This window comes from Rhea americana, unplaced genomic scaffold (assembly GCF_003343005.1).
Source record: "Rhea americana isolate MKP2758 unplaced genomic scaffold, rheAme1 scaffold_15, whole genome shotgun sequence".
In the NCBI taxonomy this organism is placed as follows: domain Eukaryota; kingdom Metazoa; phylum Chordata; class Aves; order Rheiformes; family Rheidae; genus Rhea; species Rhea americana.
Window position 1 is genome coordinate 3,691,193 of NW_028185594.1, and position 22,039 is coordinate 3,713,231.

The 22,039-nt window shown below is 41.4% G+C and overlaps 1 protein-coding gene across 1 annotated transcript in view; it reads left to right on the plus strand.

Annotated features, from left to right (window-relative positions):
- PARD3B (par-3 family cell polarity regulator beta) overlaps nucleotides 1–22,039 on the plus strand; it is a gene marked incomplete at its 5' end in the record, with an annotated part of 417,421 nt that overhangs the window by 276,695 nt on the left and 118,687 nt on the right. Inside the window, 2 exons of the mRNA XM_085299549.1 lie at nucleotides 2,718–2,924; nucleotides 3,915–4,143. Of these exons, the coding sequence (XP_085155675.1) occupies nucleotides 2,718–2,924; nucleotides 3,915–4,143 (436 nt within the window). The remainder of the gene's footprint in view (nucleotides 1–2,717; nucleotides 2,925–3,914; nucleotides 4,144–22,039) is intronic.

Consider the following 22,039-nt stretch of genomic DNA (forward strand, 5'->3'; position numbering starts at 1 on the left):
CCCAGGCGTTTCCCCAGAAGCGCCAGCCGCAGATGCCCTCTTTGCGAGCACGCCGACGGGTCTGCCAGCTTGTGGCAGCTCCTCGCCTCCTGTGCCTTCGCTGCGCTACTGGGTGCGAAGGCCACAGCCTTGCCAAGAAAGATAAAGGGAATAAAAGCAGAACTGGAAAAATATAAACTTCCCTTCAATGAACCCAGCAAACACGTCCATTGATGTAAACTCCTTGACTAAATATTCCCCTCCTTATTGAGGCTGCATTGATCCTCCTGGCATCAGTAAGGAAAAACGCAATCATTTATCACCTGGGTTCAGGTGTTTTTCTGTGGGAGGATTTTTGGGATGCTAATAGCGAGAAACTTCTAATATTACCAGTGAAGTTTAGACTAAATGATTACAGCCTTGGGAAAGGGCAACTAAATGCCTAACTATTAATCTGTTACTAAAGGGTCTCAGTAAGTTTTTGAATAAATGTGGATACCTTTGAAATAACAGCATGTGGGAAGATGACAGATGAAATTTCACTTCCGTTGCCAGCGAGAGAGAAATGTAGTTAATCTTTGTCATTTTATTCCATTTTCTGAGGTAACCCAAAATTTGATAACATTAGGCAATGAAGTGATCATAATCCAACTCTGTTTCTGCCCTACTTTGGGGGCCTTAGGAAAAAAAACAGTTTTCCAAGRGAATATTTTTCTGAATTTATTTGGTAAGCAAGCAGCGCGCCTTTTACATTCTTTTCCCTCATTTTAATAGAAAGCTGAAAATAAGACATGCAGGTTGCTGCCAGCGCTCTTTGAAGTCCCCCACAACAGGAAGTTGCTGCTGGTTCGGGCTGGACGCACCTCCTCGGGGGCTTCCACGTTAGGCCAGACCGGCTAGCCGGAGGCTGCTCGGGCGACAGGAGCGTGCGTCGCCAACAGCGCCGCGTGCTTCCGCGCGGCTGGTCCGGGCCTGCGCTTGGCAGAGGGCCTCTGCTCTGCGTCGCYGCCGGGAGCGGCTGCGCCGTGCCCGGGCGGCCGCGGGCGGCGGAAGCGGGGCCGAGCGGACGCCGCTGGTTCCGATACGTGCGCCCCAGAGCCGGAGGCGTTAGCTTGCCTTTTTCCAGGAATCGCCGTCGTAAGTCGAGGGCCGCGTCCGGCAGGAGCTGCCGGGGCTTCCCCGCGGGCGCTCTCGCCCCCGGCAGGCGCGGCCCTCAGGCCCGCGGAGGCTCGCGCTGACGCGCGCCRCCTGCGCGGCTTGGGGCACCTTCCTGCTGTACGCGAGTTGTTGCTCAGGCTCCGTTTTCACACTTGCTGGGCTGGCAGTAATGGTAGTCTCCAGAATGGCAATTAATGAGCAAAAGAAGGTTGCACTTCGTGACCTAGCAACCAGGTCTCCCTTAAGCTTTTTTCTGTCTTTTTTTTCCCCCTTCTTTCCTTCCAGCTACGTATGAGTCTGCATGCTCCAGCAGTGTAAATTGCTTTATGTAGACAGTGCTAATGATTCTCCCTTTGGTGCTAGTTCTTACCTTTTTTTTGCTTCCCCCTACCCYCATAGGAATTCATTGGTTACACTGTTTGAGTTGAGAAGTATTTGTACTCTCTAGGACTGCTAAAATCACAGCGTGGTATTAATATATCTGCCTTTCCTGCGACCCTTGAGCCTCTTTGGGAGTGACAGTATATGGACATATATGTGAAGGTCTTTTGCTCTTGCATAGTCCTGTTGGTTGCGTTAGTATCACTGGCAGATGTTGAAAACCAAAGCATTTTGTGCACTCGAAGATTATAGCAAGCCAAAGTCTATTCCTCAGTGCTTGTGCATCACACTTCCTGCTCTGCCATATAAACATTAAGCAGACACTACAAAAACTTTTTAGCTTAAGCCACACTTGTGATTTTCTCTACTATTTGGTGCCAGTGCTCTGTGAACTCTTTCCTTACTGTGTCTATTCCATTATTGTTGTATTAATACTAATTAGCACGAATGCCTAGGAGTACTTAAGCTGCCACAAAAGAAAGACTTTCTAAGGTGGGAAGGTCAGACATTCAACGAGAGAAAAGGTGGGGGTCTTGGAAAGTATTTGCTCTTTCTTTGTTATATAAACCACTTTCTCATGCCTATGAACAAGGAAAGAGGCAGCACCGTAGTTTATATTAAGCTGTACTTTGCTGGAAATATTTATGTTTCTTGAAAAACCTGCTGTGTATGTTGATAACATAGCATCAGTTTCAGCTTGAAGAAAAAGGTTGGATAAGACTAAGAGAACTAATAATATCTTCTCACAGGAGAAATGTGTTTGAAAATATCAACCATTCATGCAGGCTGCCTCATTCCGAAAAGCCAAAAGCCTRGTTGTGCAGCAGTGCTCATTTCTGTGAGTCGACAGATAATGTCCTCCTTGAGACTTGTAGAGTTCCCAGCTGGACATTACTGTCAAAGGGCAAGAAAACACCCCCATCCTTCTCGTCGCTGCAGGCTTTAAAGGGACGCAGATAGAGCCCGCTCTTGCCCATCGCTGTTGGCAGGTCTATAAATTACGTGCAATTCCCCCCAAGTCTGAACAGGGATCTCTGCTGAACTAGGTTTAACTTAATGTTATTTTTAGAGCAAATTACATTGATTGCATACTATTTCAAAGCCCCCAAGTAATAAAATACACAATTAAATGTATCTGTCTGACTAGTTTCATGTCTCTGTATGGTTTTTGGTGTAAAAACTTAACTATTTCTTTCCAGACTCTTCTGGCAAAGATTTTGGTCCTACTCTGGGGCTGAAGAAGTCCAGTTCCCTGGAGAGTCTGCAGACAGCTGTGGCTGAAGTTAGGAAGAACGAACTCCCTTTTCACAGACCCAGGCCTCATGTTGTTCGTGGTCGAGGGTGTAATGAGAGTTTCCGAGCTGCCATTGACAAGTCTTACGATGGACCTGAGGATGTTGAAGAGGGTATGTGTTGCTGCTGATACTGAAGGAACCACCTTCTGCCAGCTCTGCTGGCAGTCAACTCAGTAAAGCATACAAGAAAGTGATTTAGCGCAGCTGAAGTTGGTTGAATTTTAAAAGCTGCTTATGTCTTCTACTGAATGGAGCTGTCTTTGCAGTACCCCCTCCAACTGTGGCTGGATTCAGCAGAAAGTCTTAGGATGGGAATAGGTTGGAGGAATTAGACCTCAGTCGCTAAGTAACTGTATTTTTCAACTTCAAGGAGCAGCTGCCACCTTGAGATTACATTTAAAAGCATCTTGTTTGTTTTATAGAACTGTCTAGAGCCTCCCTTCTCCAACCAGGACATTTATTTCCTGATCCAGTTAAGGCAGAACCTACTGACAGCACCCTGGTGCTCACTTTATTGCCATGGGCTTAACAGTCCCCTGACTGGAAATGCCCCTTCTTAAAGCATGAAGCTTGCAACTGTGCTTGGTTCCTGAACTCCCAAATAGAAAGAAAAAAAATTATTTTCCAACCAGGCAGAACAGTTCATCTATTCTTTTCTTCAGAHATTAAAATAGAAAGATCCCAAGGAGTGAATGAAATCATTCTGTTATGTAGGTGGGTTATGTCAGTCCCCAGAACCACTTGTTGAAGTCAGCGCTCAGTGTTTGCTTCCCAGTGTGGCGGCTTTCTTGAGCTGATGGAGGTTAACAAGCCAGATTTCAAATAGAATAGTGTTTTACCACATGTCAAGGTTTTCATGTCAGGAATAATAACTAGAAAACAAGTCACYATAATAATTCTGTGTTTAATTTACAATAGAAACCTGCTTGAATTCACTAGCTATGTTTAGTCTGCTTTTAAAAGTATTTAATTAAGTGAATATACTTTGCGAGTCATTTGAGCATTTTGTAGACGCTGATGCTGTATTTCATGTGTTCGTACATGTTTTGGTGACCATAATGGCCCCTAATCGTTCTCACTGCTGCTCTTTCATCTGTGCAGATGGTTTCTCTGATAAGAGCTCTCACTCCGGTCAAGAAGTGCAGAACATGGAACCTGCCTCTCTGGGGAACCCTGGAACAGAAGAGGTAGAAGCCAAAGTAAAAAAAGACAAAAAAAACAGAGAGAAGAAAAAAGAAAAGGGCAAGGCTAAAAGCAAAGAGAAGAAAAAGAAAGAAGAAAATGAAGATCTGGAAAAGAAAAAGAGGAAAGGCTTTGGTGTCATGTTGAGGTATGGCATTTTAAAAAGAACAGGATAACCCGTGCTCATTATATGAAACCACTGATACTCTCATAAAGTAGAGGAAGAATTATTTCAGTTGGACTCAAAATAATGTTTATGTTATTTAAAAAGAAATCAGTTTATACTTTTACACTAAACTTGTAGCTGAGGCAGAAGACATTTGGCAGACAAAATGTCTTTTTGTGCCTTTGAAATTCATTCCCATATGTCAAAAAAAATTTGAGATTTCAGGCTAAAAACAAGCGAGTTTGGGGGGAGGGAATGACTTTGTGGGGAATATTTCTGAGTAATACATGACCCACTCCCACACTCACATTGCCTCCTCTTCCCTCGTTTATCAGCTCTCAMATTGCATGCTTTGGGGAGAGTAGAATCACTTGTGTCACCGTAAACAGTCTCATAATATTTGCAGTTGCTGAAAACTACAAGCTAKGATAGAATCTTCTTTTTCTTGGCTTCGGCAATTGCCTGCAGTGGTCAAAACATCAACTTTCTCCCTACCTGGCACACAATTGTTTGGATTTATTCATTGGCTTTTGGTTGTTTTTGCTTCTCTGGAATTATCAGAGACTGGCCAGGATAGCCTGATGCACAGAAATGGTGGAGCATTCATTTTTGTGAATGCCTAGCTRTGCCGTGCTCAGAGAAGCCTTACACGAAGTAGAATTCCTGAGCATAGTTTTTGCTATAAAAAACAACAAAGCAGGACTTGTTGCCTGAATGTAGAATAGTTGCAGAGTTTATACAGACCAGATCACGTGCATCAGTGATGGGCATTCAAACCCAGCGAGGGTGCCACCTTCAATTTGAGACTACGGAGTTATGGCTAGAGATGGCACTGATTGTGTTTAGAGTTGACTTAATTATCACGTTTGAAGTTGGAAGGATTTTTCCATTGGTCAGAGTGGCAGGACCGTTATAGGAGGGAGGCTTGGACACAAGAGGATGGCTTTTGCTGCATCATGAAAGTTAATCTGCTGGGATTGTTTGGGCAAAATTCATCGGGCCATTTCCTTGCTTTTGCTGGAGCCTTGGGTACTCTAGGCACTCTAGTTTGTCATTCTTGCCTCTTATGCCTGTTTAGTGTATTGAGGATTAAAGTGTTTTGTTTTAAGTAGATCTTCAAAATTAATAAAGCGTATTTGTAGGAAATTTAATGACCTTCCGTAAAGAGGAGAATAGACTCTAAGACCAGGTGGTTACTTCTGGTACTGAACACTGTTAGCTTTAGAAGAGTGTTAGTGTTTCCTGACATGCAGTATTATAGACCAGCCAGGTATGTACACAAAAGCTGTGGCCGTTGCTTAATCAAAGATGCTTGAAACTGGTAATCTAAAAATCTTAAATCAGCTGCAAGATCAACTCGCTTTCAGTAGTACTCAGTAGGATAGTGCTATGTGAATTTGCCTTGCAGCTTTCTGTTGAGACTGTCTGGACTCAAACACCCTGTGTTATATTGACCTTGCACATGGAAGGTKTTAGCTGACTTTCTTCCATGCATCATTAATAGGAATGCTCAAAATTGTCCCAGCAACTTTTGAACAGTGAAGGTGTGGTGTCCGAAATATACAGGCATGCTTATGTGCCAAATCTACGTGGTGTCAGCGGTTGTTCGGAAGGCACGTGGTTACACCAGTCTGCATTCAAAGCGGGCTCTTCRGGAATGCTGAGGAGGCACACGCTCACACCTGCGCTCTGCACGTGCGCTTGTGTTCGTACTGCGTGAAGATGTAGGGCTTAACACGGAGCTGTAGTCAAAACACTGAATAATTAGGAGGATGACTTCAGCAACTCTTTTCTTGTGTATCTTTTAGCTTTRTGCCTATTTTCATTCCCTTTTGTAGCTCCTTGCAGCGAATAGGTCTGCAGGTGGGGGAGAGGGGTTGGCACAGAGGTCTGACACAGGCGGGAGCACTCTGCCTCATGCCTCACTGACACACTCTCGATGAAGTTTTAAGTGCAAGGTATTTCTTACAGGGGTGTGATGCTGAAGCCAGAAAGCGCAGGGGGTGACRTCAAAATCCAAACCAAGCATTTGTAATTCTCAAAAAAGTCTCATAACCGTCAATACGCGAAGCTGGGAGCGATAGGTTACCAGTCTGAGTGATTCACTTCTTTAGAATGTATTCCGCATTTTGGTTGCTCGTGTGATTTTATACATTTGTTCTTTTCATGTGCTAGCTTTTTATTTTGATTAATAGTCATCCCAGCAGACAGTAGTTATTTTTATTTACCTTTAATTGTATTTATTTACTTCTGTGGCAGCAGAAATGGGAATTCGTCTCATACCATTGAAAATCTGTTTAAAGCTACAAAGATGGAGGCAACAGGTTGCAATGAAAAGAGGAAGGACTGTTTGTAAAAAGTAACAGGTCAGCTGGAAGGGTTTTTGAGGTTCTCTGTCCTTATGAGTATATTTTCCCAGAATTTACTAAATTGTTCTTGAAAAAATATTTGTTTCTGAGAAGGCAGGAGTCCTAGGGAACCCCAGGCATGATAAAAATGAAAGAAGGGTGATGACCTGGTAAGACTGAACAAGAGCAAAAAGCACTGCTTTACAAAAGAATTGGAGAGAGCATGTTTTGCTCAAGATGGGCAAAAACAGACTGGTATTTTTTGCAGGGAGGAACTGCTGTGGGTGACAAGGAGAGCGGAAACAAGGATTTTGAAAATAACTTAAAAGGGTAATGGGGGAACTTAAGAGAGGATGAATACTGTGAAAATATTGGATCCGACAGGTTTTTTTAAAAATAGTTTTGCAGTGATAGGAAGAGTGAGAAGCCTTTGTCAGAAAGGCGAGGGAGAAGGAGACTGCAGAAAGAAGTTTTAGATGATCAAGTATTTTAGCAACATGGCTGGAAAGGCACAGCCAGATTTTTCATGATATTGTGGAGATGGAACTGGCATGGTTTATTGGTGGAACATCTGTGGGAGGAAAGAGAAAAGCTGAAGATGACAAAAAGTTGCGAGCTTCTGCAGCAGTCAAGGTGACTACTAATTCCTGGTAGCTGAATAGAAAGAAGTAGAGCAAAGTGTTTAAAAACAGAGATGACTTCAGTTTTTGACCTGCTGAGTTTAAATGGTGTGGAGAAGCTGCTGTAGGAGGCATTGTGAATGTAAACACTGCAGAGGGGCAGAAAGCTGGGCAGAGGATGTGTCTGTAGTGTGCCTGCCGCAGGGGTGGTGGTGGTACTTGTGATCCCTCCTGTGGGAGACATCTGCAAAACAAGAAATGCAGGATAGAGCCCCTGCTAGACTGGCACGAGAGGAAGACCCAGTAGAAAAGAAGGTATGAAAGCAGCTGGCAGAAGCAGGAAGAAAGACATTATATTTGCCTGGGGCACTGTAAATTCACTGCCATGAATTTTTCAAACTAGTCAAGTGATTGGCAGTGGGGCAACTAATTGATCCTGCTGAGAGTAGGAGCCCCATGCTGATGCATTTGTATTGCTGTAATTTTTGGGCTACCTTGTTCAGAGCTGGTTCAGCTGTGTCTGCACAGCTCTGCAGTGCTGCAGAGATGCCACTAAATAGGAAAACAGACTTTCTGAACCTCAGTGAAAATCGGGTTGAGACAAGTAAAAAACAATCGTCCTTGGCGAAAGCTCCTGGACTAGGAGGACAATGAAACTAGTTCTGAGATCTCACCAGAAAGCTCACTGCTAACAAAGACACATGCACTTTCTGGCTTTTTCTGCAGAGTTACAAGAGGTCAGGTATAAAGGACAAAATAAAGTAGAGTTTGAGGCATGAAGTACCTGCTGGAAAAGTCGCATTTGTCTCTGCTGAGCTTTTTGTGTTGTACTGTGTCATATACGGCTATAACAAGTTTTATCTTGATAGTATGTCCATGTGAATTGGCTTGTTTCTGCCTTTTAATCAATAACAAAGCATTTCAAGATATTAAAACCAAACCCAAGCATTTATCTGTAGTACAAGAAGGTGCAAGTGTTGGGCTTTAGTCTTTTGCATCTGAGATTTTTGAACATATTGGAATTGCTACTGCATGGGTTTTTTTCTTTCTTCTTTTTTTAATTTAACAACAGAAAATAGCAAAGCTGTTAGCAGTTGCTAACAGATTTCACTTAGTGCCTCATCTGTTGCTCAGCTGCTATTTACTTGTAGTTCCTGGTCGTCATCATCTTTTTTTTTTTTTATATATAAAATGCTCCCCCCCCCCAAAAAAAAAAAAAAAAAGAAAAAAGAAGATTGCTTTTCTGTGAAGCTTTTCCTGGATTGAAGCTTTATTTAGGTGACTGTGATTCAGGCAGACTATCAAACAATCATGATTTTATTTTTGTAATAATTGTTTTTAAAAAATATCTTTTTTTTTTAATTCAGTACTAACTAGAATTTTTGGCTATAGTGTTTTTGACTCCTGCACTTGGAGCAAAGTTAGTTAATCTGTTGGAGATTTCAGAGGCAGACGACACTGGTTGTTACTGATTAGTTAACTTTCTATAATCCAAATATTTTATTACTATGGAGATTGCGTAAAGATTGTATATTCTTATTTGGTTGTACAAATTATCTTTTTTGGGTCCCAATGCACTTATCACCTGCCATAGTATTGGATTTGCATATGCGCTGTCCAAAGAACAGAAGCTGATTTGGTTAACTGTATGTAACATTGGCTAAGCAAGCATTATTTTACTTTGTGATGTGTTCTGGCACATTGCACCGTCATAACTCACTAAATAACCCAATGCTAGACAACAGAAGGCAAAGTAAATTGATATTGTATATCAGGAAAACAGTTACATTAAATACTGTCATTAGCAGAGCTGTGACTAAATTTACGCTGCAGTCTCAGGAAGAAGCCAGAGTCTAGCACCAGTGCTTAAACTCTTTCTGAATAGATACGATACTCAGTTATGTGCTGAACTTTTATATGTCCCCTACAGATTCCTAACAGCAGCAAGCCTCTACCGTACCATATGAAAACCCTGGTTTCTCCCTTTCTTGCACTAGCATGACTGACTGTTTTCAGGGCCTGGTGTGTTTTGAGAAGACTGGTCTGCCTCAAATGAGCCTCCCGGTACTTTTTGGAGGGGTTGTATTTCCGTGAAAAATGCTGTAGTGAAACAACATTTTCTCTGCTTTTAAGTCGAGCTAGTGCGCAGTGCTGTGGGTTCAGAAGTTGGTCCAAGCCCATGGAAGGGGGCCTTGGAGGCTATCTGGAAAGGTTAATTTACCCCTTGGTGCAGTGTGGTGGAAATCCCCGACACTGAGCACTAATGCAAAACGCATTAGCACTTAGTACCGGGAACATAAAGCTGATCTAACCGAAAGGTTAATCTAAAAAAAACAATTATTCCTCAGTTTGCTAGGCACTAAACTCTAGATTTAAAGTTTGTCTATAGTTACTTAATTGCCTTGCTTTGAAGTCCTATCAAATATTCTTTTCGAACAAAGGTAGGCTTTGAGTTAATTTCTAAATTAAGTTGAGGAAGACTGAACCCTTAAATCATCAGGGGAATGTGACATCTGCCACGCACTGCTGCTCTGTATCCTGGTCCCGTAGCGGTTGTTGCAGACCTGGTGTGTAATAAACGCAAGAAGTCTGTGGCTCTCTTACAACCTTTTCCAGATAGTAATTGTAAAATTTCTGGGTAGCCCTCTCAACTTTATGGTATGAAGGTAAGTTAGCTAATGGACTGCAGCCACACCAATGAAATTTTAATAGCTTGTTCCCCATAGGCAGAGGCCGGTAGGCTGAAGTCATGATTTTTTGTGATGTAAAAATCTTAGTGCGAGTGTGCAATTGGTGACTCARTAAAGAGTTTTGCCAAACTGGAGTGCAGTGAGAGAGCGTGCTCTTGTTCATCTGTTCATTATTTCCACCCTCAATTCAGGAAAAAGAAACCCTCCTCCTTTTAAAGCAAGTTAAAGTGTTTAAAGTTAATTTGGCTTTGCTCGTGTGCTAGTGAATACATTCCAAAGTGGTCAAGGTGAGAAAATGTCTAACCCTAACAAATATTGCATGTAACTACAGCTTGAGATGTGTATTTGTGCACATACCTGCAAGTGCAACAGGCGGGAATGTATGCGCCTGTTAGTTACATTTTGCTTTTTCCTCTTTAGAAATAGTACGTTTTCTCACATAACAATTCATCTTAAATTATTTACCTTCCATTTCACAATATGAGCCATGAATATTTTATTTTTTGTCCCCTTAATTTGCCAATTTTCCTTTGAGCTAAGTGCTCTAGTGCTTTTAATTTTTCATTCTAGATGGAAGGCAGAAATGACCTTTTTTTTTTTTCATTATTACTATTATAGTAGCCTTGTGCTCAGAATGATACTTTCTACAGCTAGCACTGTTGAGCCTATAATAGTATTGCAGAGTAGATAGCATAATATACAGAAACTGACTTTCATTAAGTATAGCGCTGTGATAGCATACGGAGAGAATTTTTCTTCTCATCTGTGTTGCGCTGAGAAGTTAAGCATGGATGAGAAAAGTTAGCAGTGTAATGAAGGAAGAGCAAATAACATGGTGATGAGGTTGACGGAGAGAGGCGGTGTTTGCATGTGTGTGTGCATACGTACATGTAAGTGTGTGTGTATACGTATATGCATCTATGTATGTATATACATACATATGAATATATATATATTATAAATTATAATTTAAGTAGACTAAAGTTATTTTAGAGGGTTTTTTTTGTCCTCAGTAGCAAAATGGTCTGAAATGGATCGTGCTTGTGTATTTGATAGTCAGTTAATGAGGCAGATCAGTTGTTCAGTGGCCTTGATTTCCTTTTACCTAATAAATATTTCCACTTTCCAAATAGGTAAGTTGGTAAATACCTATTTCCTTTAGAGAGCTCAAGAGAATGAAAGAAAGGGGACACCTGATTAGTTTAATGTGTCTAGAGTTTGTCAAGAACGTAAAAAATAAAAAGGACAAACATCTCAAATGATACGTATCACTTTCTCCCTCTTCCTTCACCGTATTGATTCCTCCTTGGTTGCATTCATAGTCAGACTAAAACAGAGAAAATAAGGGGTTTTGTACTAAAAATGATCACGTGGACTGCCTACTAAAGGCTTATTTGTTTAATTAAGCATCTGTTCTCCTCTTAATATGCATGCATAAATCTCATTAATGTTAGATGTATGCAAGTGCAGTGAAGAAGAATAGACCCCTTACTCTCATTACTGAACTTGGATAACGAGATTTGTATTTACTTAACAGATCAGAGCAGAAAGTTCCCTCTGACTATTTAAAAGGACTGGAATTTACAAACCGTTTGCAAGGAGTATGCTTTTTGTAAAACAGTTGCATGTTCACTTCAAGTTAAAATATCATTATTCAAGTCATTATTAATCGAAAAAAAAAGAGAGAAAGAGAGACCATGCTTTCTCTGTATGGATAATTTTGTGCAGCTAAATTCTGTGACATGCCTACTTAAATGTACACCTGCCCTGTCAGTATTCACCTCTGGCTATTTCACATCTGCTGAAATGGAAGGAAACTCCATTGCTACGGAAATACGAGCTGGCCTTTCTTGGAGGTGGCTTATTTCTTCTAAGTGTATGTCTGCATGTCTCCCGCATAACCCCTTGTGCARAAAATGCCTTAAAAAGCCAAGTGTGTTCTTGATGATATCCCCTCATGAAGGACACCTTGCCGATGTGTTTATCCTTCACTCAATATCCTTGGCTATTATTTGTTTTAAAATCCATCTCTTGGCTGAGGATAAAACTTGAATACTAGCTTTTCCGTATAAGTTATGGTCCACTGGGTGTTTCTCTGTGTAGTGTATTTCTGCATTACGGTCAAAGATCCTGAAGGGTTTAAAGTCAAGGTTTAGAATTAAGGCTGCCTGAGCTGCATTTTAACTGATAAATACGTATTTTCCTCAGAAATGCAGTGCAGAGTATGAGTGCTACCTTGAGACAAAAGTCTGCCGTGTTGTCTCAGTGTTTCTTATCATATGAGCTTGGTAAATGGGGGAGGGGAGAAGGGGGAGAGGCAACAATTAACACAAAAATGGTACGGAGGGGGGCTCCTGACAGATTCCTTAACTACGGAGTGCTGGCAGGTGCCAGTTTAATAGGTATTGCCATTAACAGCCATCTGTAGAGAAAATGAAATGTGCTCATCTCACTGAATTATGATTTATGCCAGACAAAGCAGTCAAACCAAAGTAATATTTATATTATATTGCGGAGTCATTGATTAAATGCACATGGCATCTCAAATCCAGTTGACATTTTAAGTTGAAATGATTGCAGACATGTAGCCATTTATTTAACTATTACTTTAAAAAATGTGTCTCTACTTGTTATTAATAGAAGAAAGTCAGACCTGGCCAATATTTCAATCGGCTGACCTTTTGTTTTGCTGACATATAAAAGGAACAAAGCTCCTTTTAGGGCATCGCAAGCTCGGAGAGCATGGAGCACACTAGCTTCAGAAAAACCTGACCCCTTTGAGCCGCTCTGTCCCTTTCTCCCGTCTTTTTTGCACAGGATTTTTGAGGGAAAGTGGACAAGAGCTGATGTAGGATTTTAGGAATATAGCCTGTGAGGGACTTTGTTTCAAGCGCTGCTCTGCTCCTGGCTTCCTGAATGGCACTGGTTAACTCGCTTAGCGGCGCCGGGTCTCAGTTATCCTTATGTAAAGGATATCCTTTATCCTCATATATAAAATAAAAATAGTGACACTTCCCTGTTTCTTGTAGTCATTGTTGGGTTAAATGTATTAACAAGARTGTTAAAAAAACAATTTGGCTACTACCATGAACATATAGGAGGCAAACAGCTTTATTTTTAAGCAAATGAGTATCAAAAAGGAGTATGATTTGTATGATTTCCCCTAACTTCTTTTCCTCTGGTCTCTAGGRTACTTTCTTCTTTCTGTGCAGATTTCATAGTGTTTTTCCTTGTRCTTTTCTCCAGTGAGTCCATCTTTTCTCTTTGCTTAATCTCCTATTGCCCAGTCTCTCATTTCCACGTAGCGTCTCTCAGGTCTCTTTAACCTTTCCTCATTATCACTCACCTTCCTACCTGGTTTTAGCAAACTTTGGTCTCTTCTCTCTTTGAAAAAAACCTGAAACAAGCCCAGTCTGCAAGCATTTGCACTTTTGGAAGGAGCTCTTTGCTGGGACTGGGTTGCTCGCCCTTAGCCCTTCCCCTTGCTTCTGCCAGCACAAGAGGGTCCCCCTGGGGCTCCTTCTCCTCCTCTCCTGGCTATCTCCTAGCTGCAGATGTTCTTACCTTCAGAAATGTGCTTTGGAGTACAGTGGCTCAGAATATTAGTTRACCTTCTACTTTTTCCTCTGGTTTTATACCTTCTTGGCAGAAAAAAAGTGATTTTTCGTTTCAAATTTAGCACGGACAAATTCGTTTTCTCTCTGCCAACTGTTCCTCTTTGTCCTTACTCTGTCATCATGGAAACTATCAGTGCCTTCCCCCTTTGCAGAAGAACCCCTGTGTGGGATGTCRTCTCCTGTGACCCTTAAACCCACTCAGTGAAATGACCATTAAAATTTGCCATTTTGCACAGCTCATTGAAGACTTGATCACACCAAAGAAACAGTGAAGCTTCTTGAACTGGGGTCGCAGCTTCCTCCCTCTCTGCCTGGCTCCTGGTGCCTGGCCACTGCCAGCTTTCCGGCCCAGGGACTGCCCACGCCACGGCGAGCGCTGTCTCACCTGCCTCTTCCAGTCCAGCCAGCAGCCTCCTGCCCACTTTGGCCAGTGCTAACACACCAGTATAGTTAGGTATGCTTCTACTGGGGAGCAAGTGATGCGGTTCCTCGGTGGCTGCACGATGCAGATGTAGATGTGAACAGTGCTACCGAGCGCTCCTTCACAGAAACACTGCTTTCGTTCGGTTGAAGTGACTTCTCTAGGGTCCTGCCTTGGATGGGAGGCAATTTGAAAGGATTTGATCTTGCTCTTCAGAAATCTTGGACTAATTCCTTGTGGATGAAAAGCAGGATGCCGCTTCCTTTTCCCTTTGTGATTTGCAGCTTCCCACCGCTGGCCTATTTCTTAGCAGTTGGGTTTTCTTACTGTTGAGGGGAATTGGTAAGGAATGAATAGAAAAGAGTCTGAAACATAAAACTTTAGACTACTTTTATGCATGTGTGGGTCTATTTACACATATGTAAACACACACACACACACACACACATATATATATATATATACACATTGCAGTGTGATATATTGCTGTCACCACTAAACTAAAAAGCATTAAAAAAATCAAATCCTAAAAGTTGACTCAGAAGGTGAAAAATTGTCCATCTGTGTGCATACATGTAACACAGCCTATACAGACTGCTAAGCATCTACTACAGGCCTTCAGCAGTTAACTGCAGTATTAGGTTTGAAGTTATTTGCTGTATGCCTGTGCCATTCATTGTCCCTTATTTGAAAGCAGCGGATACCTGGCCTCACACCTCACACTCACCCTAGATTATCCGGCTGGTCAGTAATAATGTGTAAATAGACTTGTAAAGCTGTTTGGGGGTGRCAGGAGGCCACCAGCGTTGTCTGCTGTTGCCTTTCCAGCCAGAGAACCGCAGTGAGTAGTGAGTGGGGCGTTATTCCTTCTACCTCTGCCGTCTGTGTTTAGCTTTTATCCTCTGCTGTGGAAACCTCTATTACAGTAGCTTAGTGTAACAGATCTGCTAACATTCTGGCTTTAATTAAAACTAGATCAAGAAAATAAACTGTTCAAAGAATTTAGCTTTCCTTTTTTTCCAAATATATTTTCCGTATCCGTTTCTTCCTTTTGAGGTGGTTGTTTCTATTCAAGCGTTCCTAAATTGTTTAGCTTCCCTAATAGGCAATGAGGAAGGATGGCCAAGGAGCTYACCTTGGTAAAGTCATTTAGTCTTCCTAGTTCATGTTTTAAATTACTGATTTTTATTTGTTTTAATGCAGTCTGCACTGTAAATATAATTCTCAATACAAGAGCTTTGTCAGCGTGTGAAGATTTTGTAAAACCTAAAAGCCACTGTATSGTTGCAAAACACTTTTACTAACATTAGGGTGTATTATGGAGAGTAACTTAACCTAAATTATTCCAAGAGAAATTAGCAAATGTTTCTTTCCTTTAAAAAGGCAGATTATTACGGAGGTAAGCGCTGCAGTAGGTTGGCGTACCTACCTCTTTGCCATCGCTCGTCTGGTGCAATGGTGGGCGCTCGGGGAAGGCTCCGGCTAGCGGCAGGAGCTCTGGGCTGAGGCGGTGTGCTGTTACGTAGAGAAACGCGGRGCGGTTCCTAGCCCTGGTTCTGCTCTGAGTTCTGCCGGCCTGTAGCAGCAGTGCACGTGCTTAGGAGACGTTTCCTGACTTCTGTAGCTGCAAAGTGGAGGTTGTATTTACGCGACGTGTCGTGCGAACGCTGGCGACGTTGTGCAGGACCTCCCTGTGATGAGGCCTGTAGATCTTACGGTGCCGGTTCTCTGTAAACTGCCTAATTTACTGATTTGCCTGTGAACTATGTTGTACGCAGTGAGTGGTGAAAACCGATTTGGCATGCAAGCTTGCTAATTCCGAGTGGATAACTGGCTTTAGTCCCTGGTGCTGTAATGAAGTGGATTTGGTTTTATTGCATCTCCTGCATGGAAATTACTATTACAAGTCTGCGTTGTAGAGATGCTTCAGTGTTTTACAAAGACTTGTGCGTTTGTGCATGCTTTGATGGGAGAAAGGAAACCATTCTTACTTATATAAAATATGTGCTCTATCAGTCTAATTAGAAGCACAGCAAGTTTTARATAATCTGAAGCCTACTCCAATAGCAGTGTATTTATTTAGTTCATGCTCAATATTTATTCTAGCTTAAACATCAGCTTCCTCTTGTGAAAGTATTTAAAATTGGAGAAAATGAGTTTAATCTTTTCTGCTTTTAGACCAAGAGTTTAAAGAAATTGAAAGAAGATGATCCTGTCATAGTGGAAAAAAAAGATCACTACAGGTCCTGTACATATTGCAGAAAACTTACGTTTTACCATAGACTGCTGGCCATGCACTTACATGCAATTGAAAATGGAGCACAGAAAAGATAATCTTACACTGAGAGAGATTTTTTTTTTTTTTTTTTTAAAAATACCTCTAACCGTAACACTAGAGTAGAAAAAATTCTCAGAGGGTTGAGGTTTAGAATAACTAAATAGTTCAGGATTTACCTCAGTGGTTTAATAACTTATTGAGGCCTCAGCCCAACAGAGAACAAAGCAATAAACTACAGCTGTATTATATACTCTGCTGTCATCTTTGCGCGAGATCTTTATTAAAACAATGCATTCATGCCATAGTAAAAGGCTACAGTGGAGCTAAAATTCAAATACCTAGGTAACTCTTTTTGAAATGTGTTGATTATGTGTATATATATGATTTACAGAAATGTACTGATATGGAGGCCAAATTTTTCTACCTTTGCTATTTTAAACTGTTATCTGTATTCTTAAATTTTTATGGAACTGCTAGATTAGTACGTAAATCTTGTAAAGTATTATATAATTAACTTCCAGAGTATTTGGTAATGACTGAGTGTCTTTAACATGCCATTACTCTGTGACCGCCCAAGGTTAGAAGAGGAGGTGATAGGTTTAGGTGTTCGAGTACTATAAACCCTCCGGGGCAGAGGGGCAAGGAGAATGCTAGTGACCCCCTGTGCTCTAAGGAACTTCTTTACAGTACAGTCATCTGGGCACCTCACTATACCGTATCTCGCTTGTCGTCTTAAGGAGGGAGATGCGCCCACGCCTGCTGAAGCGGCCCACCGCCGGAGAGGAGCGTGGTTGACGAGGCGCTGCACGAACGGCTTCGTGCGACGCCCAGAGCGTTTCTTGATCGTGGCTGCCCGTTTATTGTCCTTCTCGGTCTCTGTTGATTTTGCGAATATCTGCTGTTCGCTGAGTACCTTGGGACACAAATTACCTGTAATAGATAAAATTCACTGGCCAAAGGTTAAGTCCCTCTCCCGAGGCTGCTTGCTTGTGCTAGCACTGGTCGCTGTTGACTTTGATCCTGCATTTGTTGCAGTGATATTGTAACGGCTTTGCAGAATAGTTAAAGCTCAACAGAAAGGCCTGGTGTAGCTGTCCCGGGTAGATGACAGCTTGGTGAACTTGGGCTGTCATCAGCTCGAGTAGGTTTCTTTGTGAGGAATCATGTGTGTTGTCTTTAGAAGATGYCAGCCAGCTTGAAACCGGACTGCTCCCTCCTGTAGAGATAAATCCATGTCCAGAGGGGTTGAACATGTTATGATGCCTGGCTGTGTTCAGACCAGCACCATCCTTAACTTTCCACAAAGCTAAATGGAAAATTATGTTGAATGTTTAAGTTTCAGTTTAATGATGCAAGAAAATCATCATGCAAGGCAGATATGGACCTAAAACAAGCCTGCAAATATAAAGATTGATACAGAAATTTGTTGTATAAATCAGAGATTTCATATACAGCAGTGATCATAGGAAGGAGAAAGATAAAAAAATTAAATTGGTTGCGTAAAATGTCATGCTAATTTATAAGCTAAAATGAGAAGATTGTAAATGAAGCACTGAAGTATGAGTTTTTCACTCTGTTTGTAAATATTGAATTAAAATGAGGTTTAAAAAGTGATACAGAAAAACAAACCCAAATTTTGCTCGGTCGCCTTCTCAAGCACTCAGTTTCAAAGGCTGACTGAAAAGAGGAGAGGAAGACCAAAATAAAATCTCAGGGAGGGAGGGGCAGGGAGAACCTAGAAGGCCACTTAAATTGATGTATTGCCTGCATACAGATAACTGAAGCCATGAGATTTAATTAAAATCACCCAGTGGCTGTCGCTATCAAGAACAAAACAGCGACTCTCAAACAGAGTCCCACCGCATGGGTGCGGGGAATTTTAGGTGCAAGAGAAGAGAACAGTTTTTCCCTCAGCGATGAATAAAGGTATTCAGCGAAGAACAGCGCAAGCTGTGGGCGTTGCAAGACCCCCGGGTGCCAAATTTCGAGGATAACCAAATGCTCTGTAAAAGCACCTTGTGATCAATTGTATTGAATGCCACAGACAAGTTGCACTGAATCAACACATGACAACCCATTTGAGTGAGYGCACAGAGATCATTAGAGACTTTAATATGGCAGTTTCAGTTCAGTATCTGTCCATTTTGCAACTCAGTTTTGTAATAATTGTGTCAGTCTGCTGAAAAAAGTGRAATTTTATTAAAGTCAACATTCGGTAGTAGTTCGGAAACACAGAACAAAGGAACTGAGGAGAAATTACTGTAAGAAGCAGGTTTATAACCTATTTCTTTTAGAAGCACAGCAAAAACTTGTAAATGACACCAGAAAAATTCCATGACCAGTGAGGGGGTTAACAGTGAGAATAATTGTTGTTTCATGACAGAAGTAGGAGAAATAGGGGTTAYTAGCACAAGTGATCGGGCCTGACCGTAGAAAACGGAATGCAAATACTGATGGAGACGGAGCAGAACGACCAGAATGAAGCGGTGGGTGCTAGACAGGGGAGGCGCTGGGCAGCCTGTATAACCAGGAGCTCTTTCAAGCAGTGGAAGCATCCTGGAGCCTCTCGGCCCTACTAAGGAAAAARATAGCAGATGTTTCAGTCAAATATGGATTGATCTTAAATTGGTCTTAAACCATCCAGCAGACTGTTTCCGTCATGTAGCACGCAGTGCTGGAGGGAGCAGGGTTTCTGGCCTGGGGAGCTATAAGAATTCATAGAGCGATTCTGCCCGAGTGAGGCGACAGTTCAGAACCTCAGACATGTCAGAATGGATAATTCTGGGGGAAGAAAAAAAAAAAAAAAGCGAAGACTGGGTCAATTAAAATATTTTATTCTTACTCTTGATTTCTCCTTTTTGAATCCTTTCRATATAATTGGGCTGAAGTACTCGTTTGAAGCATCACTCTAAAATCCAAGATATTTTATTGTAAAAATACAAGAAAATACGACAATTTTGACATTCAAAAAATTCAACCTGTGACATTACCAATCTCTCCTAGTGGTTGACTTCACAGAAAAACAAAGGAAAAGTGCTTATCGAATGAAAAACTGGTAATCTGTGCAGTTTGCTTGCTTAGTAAAATTTACTAGCCTAGAAAAGAGAAGTATAATATATTTTATAATGTATTAGGAAAAGGACCGTGGTAATTATTGAACCTGAGGTGTAAATTTTTTTTCTTTTTTTTTTTTTTTTAATAAGGTGCAGACCACCATATAACGCGTGAGAGTGAAGGAAAGAAACGGAGATCAAATGCAATGTACTTAGGGAGGGCTAAGCGTCAAGCTTGTAATCGTCCTTCCCTGCCCTCCTTTCAGCCGGTAGCATTAGCGCGCCAGGTCCCGCCGCGAGCCGGGGAGGGGCTGTCTGTGCAGCCTGCCCCGCGCGGGGGCTGTGTCCGCATCTGCGGCGGGTTTCCAAATGAGTTTGGCATTACACTTGTTACTGCTCAGCTCTGCCTAAAGTGAAACAGGCTCCCAAAAATCGTTTACAGCAGGTTCGCTGTGGCTATTGATGTTTTCTGACAACCTAATTTTTCCTGTAGGCCTCTCCCCACTTCCCAGTTCCTACTCTGCAAACAGCAGAAATGTATTTGGGAAAGCGAAAAGGTTATGAATCAAACTTCTGAGGTATTTTTTAATTGACCCTGGGTAGACATATTGATGGAGCTGATAGAAAGGTTGCAGATGGTCTGTATTAAAAAGTCACTTTATATTAGATGATGTTGTATCCTGCATCTAATGATTGAGTAGTCTCCTGTGCAAACATGCGTTTACCCTTAGTACATAAGGAGCAGTTTCTGTTCGGTACATATTTCATCTGTCACTGAATTAACCTGAAAAGTCTCTGGGTAACCAGACCCCTTGGATGGAAGGACCGGCTTGRTGCTTGTTTGATAAAGATTTGTTTTGCAGTACTTAAACTCACAGGTTCGTTCTGAAACGAAGCCACTGTTGTTTTACTTGAAACCATAGGCTATGGCGACTTGAAAGTCCAGCATGTAGAAGACAGGCTGTGTTCCAGTTATGTTTTTCATAGTTTGCACCATGCAATGTGGATGGATGTGGGTGGAGGGACAGTAATGACACTATGCAAAAACTACTATGGGCATTTGCAGTTTCAGTGTAACTGGGTAATACTATTAGAGGAAAATAAGTGCAGGAAAGTCTAGAGACTTCTATTAAATAATACTGATATTTTCAGTTTTGGAGTAAACAGTCTAAACTGGGATTAAGAGTCACCCTAGAGAAGTGCTGACTAAATCTAGTTCAATCCAAGAGCTTGGACAAAAGCTAGCCCTTACAGTGTGGTAGGGAATCAGTAATATTGTAAGTTATTTTACTCGCATCATGTGAAAACATGATCATTTGCCCTAAAAAAAAAAAAAAGAAAACCCTTCATTTTTATGTTGTAATCTTTTAATAGTGAGTGGCTGAATTATCTGTGTAATTCATTACCCCTCAGCTGTGAGATGAATGGGCTGTGTTATGGGTTGTCATTATTCTCCATGGCGGCATGGAGAACAGGCTGAGGATTTAAATCGCCTTCCACTGCATGGACTATAGACATGCTGATGACTTGCTGTGAGATTGCATTTAGGTCCAGGATCTCTGGTGCTTCAAAATATAATGCGTTCAGTTGCTGTGATGAACAAAAGCTTCTGATGGTTTATGTAGGTATACTAGAAGTAAAATTGAAGAGAAATAGCAAGGAATGAGAATAAAATGTTGTTTTCTTTTACAAGTGACTAGTTGAGTACAGAGGAAAAAGTAATAAATTTATGTCATGAGGGAAACAAATGTAATAGTTGAGATATTATATGGGCATTTCTACGTGAGTGTGTGTGTAGATATATAATGTGAAATACAGTATAATCTTAACATTGTTATGTACGTACTTAAGACCGCACTGGCTCATTACCCATTGCATCAAGGATGCTAAARTGTTTATTACGCTATTTACCAAATTATAGCTATTTCCTGAACAACTGGCCTCCACTGAATATTCTTGCATTCCGTCCATCTTTAATAATGAAGTCTGCACTTTGGGGCAGAAACGTAGCCTGGCAATGATCAGCAGGAAGTAAGAGAGAAATTGGTAATCTCCTTAGCTYTACTGTTTTATGTTGTTTATTTGCCTCTCCGAAGTATTCATTCAGGGAACCTGGRCAGCATAGGTCAGGCAGCTGAATTTCTTAGAGGGTATTAGGAAGTGCGATGAAGAGCAAAGGAATAACTGGTCAGTTTTATAGAGTGGTTTTGTTTTGTTTTTTCAATCATATCTGAGTTTTAGCTAATCTCCTTTTTTCTAAGTAATTTTAATAAAAAATATCCGTATACCAGTTATTTATTGCAGCGTCTCAGAAAGCAAATAATATGTGTTATATATAAATAAAACAATGCTGCGAGGTAGAGGGAACCGAAGGAGTTTTCAGACGCTCAGGCTGCTCTACTGCCAGGTGCAGAGCAGTGCCCAGGACCYGGCAGGGAAGTCTGCCCTTTTGAGAATGATCTCTGCTGCTGCCCCTTTCTTGGTCCCCTTCTAGCACAGCTTGAGTAGTTGGAGTGATTTTAGAGCTCATTGCGGTCATTGCGTCTCTTGAAAGTGGTGTTAGGTTTGGGGGGGGGGGTTTCTTTTTCTTTTTCTTTTTTTTTTCTTTTTTTCTTTTTTCTTTTTTATTAAACTGAGTGTCTAAAAATATCCTAGAATAACACTGAAAGCCTGGAAGTATTACAAAAATTCAGTCTACTCTTCACCATATATGGTGTGCATTTTTTCTACCTTTTTCCACTTGATTCTTTGACAATGAAAATACACGTCAGCTGCACATACTGTTCCTCTTGTTTTATAACATTGCTCCAAAATTTAACTTGCGAACTCAGCGAAGCAGTATTTAATTATA